Consider the following 6,000-nt stretch of genomic DNA (forward strand, 5'->3'; position numbering starts at 1 on the left):
CAATGGAGGAGAGAAAACAGTGAAGTGCCACAGGGATCTGTACTGGGAATGGTGCTGTTTAACTTATTTATAAATGATCTGGAAATTGGAACGACAAGTGAGGTGATTAAATTTGCTGGTGACACTAAACTGTTCAAAGTTGTTAAAACTCATGTGGATTGTGAAAAATTGCAGGCAGGCCTTAGGAAATTGGAAGACTGGGCGTCCAAATGGCAGATGAAATTTAATGTGGACAGATGCAGTGATGCAGTGAAAGAATAACCCAAATTACAGTTACCGGATGCTAGGGTTCACCTTGGGAGTTAGCACCCAAGAAAAGGATCTGGGTGTCATCATAGACACCTTCCGCCCAATGTGTGATGGTGGCCAAAAAAGCAAACAGAATGCTAGGAATTATTAAAAAAGGGATGGTTAACAAGACTCTTAAAATGCCCCTGTATCGCTCCATGGTGCGACCTCATCTGGAGTGCTGCGTTCAATTCGGGTCTCCTTATCTCAAGAAAGATCTAGTGGCATTAGAAAAGGTTCAAAGGGAAGAGCGAGGGGATGGAACTCCTCTCATATGTGGAAAGACTGAAAAGGTTAGGGCTCTTCAGCTTGGAAAAGAGACGGCTAAGGGGAGATATGATTGAAGTCTATAAAATCCTGAGTGGAGTAGAACGAGTACAAGTGGATTGATTTTTCACTCCGTCAAAAATTACAAAGACTAGGGGGACACTTGATGAAGTTACAGGAGGAAAATTTTTTTCACTCAGAGAATAGTTAAGCTCTGGAATGCATTGCCAGAGATTGTGGTAAGAGCGGATAGCGTAGCTGGTTTTAAAAAAAAGTTTGGACAATTTCCTTGAGGAAAAGTCCATAGTCTGTTATTGAGAAAGATATGGTGGGAAGCCACTGCTTGCTCTGGATCGGTAGCATGGAATGTTGCTACTCTTTGGGTTTTTGCCTGAGTGTGTAGTGCATTATTTTGCCAGAATTCCTAGATGGTTTATGCGCTTTGTTCTTGCATGAAGGTTGTGGTGTAATAAGGTCTGAAAAGCAAGAACCAATTGGTGATCTTAATAAGCAGGTTTCTCTGGTTGCCCATGCAGAATGTACTTCAGAGAAAATGAATAAATTTGCAGATCGTATTATGTTAAACAACCCTTTATTCACCAAAGTTACATAACTATTCACCAGTATACTTGAGACCATTTGTTCTTAGTCCATTACCTGCTGCTTATGCTAGCAACGACATTGGGAGTGACGGAAGATCATCTGAATAAGACTTGGTGCATGAAGCCTTTGACTTTACCATTTTATGTTCATGGGAAAAAAATCCATATTCCTTCTCCCCCCACCATGAAAGCCTTTAAGCACGTCTTTCCTCCCTTTCACTCTGGGTGAAGTCTCCAACAATGAAAAACACATTCATATTCTTTTCTCCCTCTGTTGGGATTGCAGATCAGGATGGGGACAAGAAGCTGTCACTCTCGGAGTTTATTTCTCTGCCTGTTGGCACAGTGGAGAACCAGAAGGCCCAAGAACTAGAGGATGACTGGGTGAGAGAACGGAGGAAAGAGTTTGAAGAAGTGATTGATGCCAATCATGATGGGACTGTAACAATGGAAGAGCTGGAGGTGGGTCTTGCCAGCACTGTGTGTTTAAATTTATGGTTTTTACATATATCCTCTTAATAGAGATTCAGTGGAGATCTATATTTTTTTCCTCTTTGTGATGTCAACATGTTTGACTAATTACTATGGTTTAACAAAGTGTGGAAGAAACACTGTCTTCTTAGGAAGCTTTGGTATTCCATAGATCAGTGGTCTCAAACCCTTTGCAGGGCCACATTTTGGACTTGTAGGTACTTGGAGGACCTCAGAAAAAAATAGTTAACGTCTTATTAAAGAAATGACAATTTTGCATGAGGTAAAATTCTATATTTATAAATCTTTCCTTTTGGCTAAGTCGTAATAATAATATTATAATTATAGCTAAAGAGACATGATCAAGAAACGGTTTTATTTTACTTTTGTGATCATGATAAACATACCGAGGGCCTCAAAATAGTACCTGGAGGGCCGCATGTGGCCCCCGGGCTGCAAGTTTGAGACCACTGCCATAGATGATGTATTTTCCTTATTCTGAGAAATTAGGATCTGGTCAAGATTTGGACACAATAATGTTGCTCTTCTAGCTCAGATTGGCAAGTACTTTTAAAGTAGGACTACATCTCATACGCCCTTTACCCATTGCAGCTCTTTGTAAATCTTGGGTCAGATTTTTAGAATAAATTGTCGCTTTGCTTTTAAACAGGTTGCTGACCCCTGTCCTAGGAATAAGAAGTGGATTTCCCCAAGTCCATCTTAATAATGGCTTATGGATCTTTGTTTTAGGAAATTAGCCAAACCTTTTTTAAAACCTGCTAAACTGACTGCCTTCACCACATTCTTTGCCAGTGAATTCCAGAGTTTAGTTACATGTTGAGTGAATAAATATTTTCTCTGTTTTGTTTTAAATCTACTACTTAGTAGCTTTATTGAATGCCCCCTAGTCCTATTATTGTTGGAAAGAGTAAAATGATTCACATCTACCTGATCCACTCCACTCAGTATCATATCTTCCCTAAGCCATATTTTTTTTTTCTCCAAGCTGAAAAGCCCTAGCTGCTTTAACCTTTCCTCATAGGGAAGTCTTCCCATCCCTTTTATCATTTTCACCTCCCTTTGACTTTGAAGAATGATTGCATACTAAAAGACCTGTTCTCCCGTGTATGTTCTGCTGCAGGAGTACATGGACCCCATGAATGAACACAATGCCCTTAATGAAGCAAAGCAGATGATTGCAGTGGCAGATGAGAACCAGAACCATGACCTAGAGATGGATGAGGTCCTCAAATACAGCGAATACTTTACAGGCAGCAAGCTCATGGACTATGTCCGCAGTGTGCATGAGGAATTCTAAGCCCACTGGCAGGAGGCTGGGCTACTTTTTTTTTTTTTTTTTTTGCTGCTACTCATCACGTCTTTTAAAAAAGGAAAAATAAAAAAAAACACTCAGAACTGTAAATCATATACCTTTAGCTTAAGCAGGGATGGGAGAGAAATGATCATAATACATAAACTTCAATTCTCATTACTCTGCCTTATGGCAACTATGTTCTGTAAATATCCTTGAGAAAGTAGGTATGTCGGTGGGGGGAGGGCAACGAGAAGCTGCTGTGTTCTTTGATAATGATGGGTCAGCATCAGCTGATTACAGTTTAATTTTTATATATATTTGTATAATTACATAATATATACATAGGGAGAGAAAAAGTAATATAGATTTACAACATTATTAAATGAATGGAGAAAAGGGAATAATTCACAAGGAGAACCACTTTCCTACCAGCTGTGGGATCAGCTTTTAGATTTGGGCCATTCCTCAAACTTGATATTTTTGTCAAACAGTATTATAGGGGTGTCTTGATTTACTCAGTTGCCTCTGAAGCCAAAATGACTTATACAGACCCCAGGAAGTAGAAATATCAAGGATTCCCAAAATGCATATTCTGTTACTCCTCAAGTTATCTAATCTAAGAATGATGCATCTTTATAATTTCAAAGAATAAAACTTGAGGAAGGGAAAAGACAAGAAAAATGTTTGAGAAATGGGTTTGGGAGAGAAATACATGTTTTCATTGAACTTTTCGGCAAAATCGTGGTTTGTATTAACTTCACAGCAAAGGTATGCATTTTATTCCATGTTCAGGGCAAGGTGTACTAACCACAAAACCAAGTTGTTAATTTTCTGGTTACTGTATTGTAAATACACGCATATTGATTTTTTTTAAATATGGTTGTCATCTTTCTTTATTTTTTTTTTAATCTTGTGCTTCAGGGTCCTTTTCAAATACATTGTTTGAATTTGATGTGTGTTCTGGGGACATCTGTAGCTTTTTACTCCCTCATATTAAACAAACAAGACCCAGAGGGAGAGGCAAAGTTGTAGGAAACATGAGTATTTAAAATGCAAATGATATTGAGGGTGAGGGTTCAATATATGCATTTACTTGAGATACATAAGCCAAATCCAAATAAATATGTAGGCCAGGAGACCATTTTTCTATTACCTTGACAATAATGGCCTCAGTAAAATCAGTAACAGGATGGAATGCAAGTTGCATAGCTTTGATTTCCATTGACTCCATTAAATTCACTGAATCAGTATGTTCTAAGTCACATTTCCCTGTCTTCTTTCTACTTCCCTTTTCACATAATTTAAGCCTCTGCTTACTACATATTGCTTTACTTTTCCTGTATCTGGAATCTATAGGGCAGTGGTTCTTAAACCTGTCTTGGGAGACCCTCAGCCAGTCAGGTTTTCAAGATATCCTTAATGAATAAGCATGAGACAGATTTGCATATAATAGAGGTGACAGGCTTGCATATTTATTTATTTATTCAGTTTTCTATATTGTTCTCCCAGAGGAGCTCTGAACGGTTTAAATGAATTTATTCAGGTACTCAAGCATTTTTTCCCTGTCTGTCCTGGTGGGCTCACAATCTATCTAATGTACCTGGGGCAATGGGTGGATTAAGTGACTTGCACAGGGTCACAAGGAGCAGTGTGGGTTTGAACCCACAACTGCAGGGTGCTGAGGCTGTAGCTTTAGCCACTGCGCCACTCTCTCCCCTTCTGCCTCATGCATATTCATTATCAATAAATAAAATTAGGGCTATTCATTGTTGAATTGTTCACTTCCAATGTTGCAAACTTAACAAAACCAATGGAGCTACTTATCATTTTGCTTTTTACTCAATATATATTTTTTAAATTCCCAAAATCTTAATTATACTCTCTTGAATACAATTACATTTGTTAATCACAAAATATATATACTCCATTTTCCATTCCATAAAACCCCCTATAATGTTAAAAACTCCTTATCCCTTAGTTCAATTCCTCTCTAATGAAGTTCTTGACTGTTTGCTTTTAGTCCATTTCATATAAGGAGCAAAATTTTTTTTGTAATGTTCTTAAATTAAGTTTTATATCAATTTCTTTAAAAATATATTGCAATCTGTTTCCATCAAAAGTCCTTGTCTGATCGTATTACTTTATTATAATCCTGCTCAACACCAGTCTGTGTTTCGCCTGGCAACAGCGTCTTCAGAAACCAAAACTAAATTAGGAGTCCCTCAGGATGAGTTCTATGCCTTCCTTTTTATCTTGTTATATTTTTAATCAACAGACGACAAGATGGTTGTCATTCTCCGTGAAATGAATATGAAAGGGAGAGGAGGTGGCGAGGCTGAGAAGCATACACAAGAATGATAGGTACATTGATGCCTCATGAAACATTTCATCAAAGATCTCCAGCAATGGGGGAAGAAGCGCCCTTGCTGATGGAGAACAGCTGGACTCAGTTACCGTGCAGGATCAATACTGTGACTCCACCTCCCCTTGAACTGAAAATCCGTTATGCAGCCCTGGAAGTGGAGGAGGTTAGAGCATCTCGGGGAGAGGAAGGACCAAAGCTTGAAATCCCCCAAATTGGCAGATCCATGACCATTGGAAGGTGAAAGGTAACATAGCAAATGACAGCAGATAAAGAACAGTCTGTCCATTAGTTATTCTAATTAAAAATATGATATTAACTTGTCTTTTCGATATTTCTTGGTCATAGACTAAATTTCACCCGGGATTGTCCTAGTTCCAATTGCTGAAATTGCCATCTAAGCTCTCTAGGTAGTAATGGTTGGTGATTCCCTTCTGAGGAGTGCAGAAGCGTCCATCTGCAGACCAGAAATAACGCCCTGGGAGATATGCTGTCTGCCTGTTGCCAAAATTCAAAATGTTACTGAGAAGTTGCCGAGACTCAACAAGCCTAATGACTATTATCTGATATTACTCATCCATGTTGGCATTAATGATACTACAAGGTACCCCTTCGAACATATCAGAAGTGATTTTATGGTTCTGGAAGAGAAGATGAAGAAGTCAGGTGTGCAGATGATCTCATTGATCCTCCCT

The 6,000-nt window shown here is 38.6% G+C and overlaps 1 protein-coding gene across 1 annotated transcript in view; it reads left to right on the forward strand.

Annotated features, from left to right (window-relative positions):
- The window catches only part of SDF4 (stromal cell derived factor 4), a 47,180-nt gene extending 43,362 nt beyond the window's left edge, over positions 1 to 3,818 (forward strand). The window contains exons 6-7 of the mRNA XM_033922997.1: positions 1,444 to 1,619; positions 2,770 to 3,818. Coding sequence (XP_033778888.1) covers positions 1,444 to 1,619; positions 2,770 to 2,946 — 353 coding nt within the window. The 3' untranslated portion in view covers positions 2,947 to 3,818. The remainder of the gene's footprint in view (positions 1 to 1,443; positions 1,620 to 2,769) is intronic.
- Positions 3,819 to 6,000: the final 2,182 nt, after the last annotated feature.

This window comes from Geotrypetes seraphini, chromosome 15 (assembly GCF_902459505.1).
Source record: "Geotrypetes seraphini chromosome 15, aGeoSer1.1, whole genome shotgun sequence".
NCBI classification, from domain to species: domain Eukaryota; kingdom Metazoa; phylum Chordata; class Amphibia; order Gymnophiona; family Dermophiidae; genus Geotrypetes; species Geotrypetes seraphini.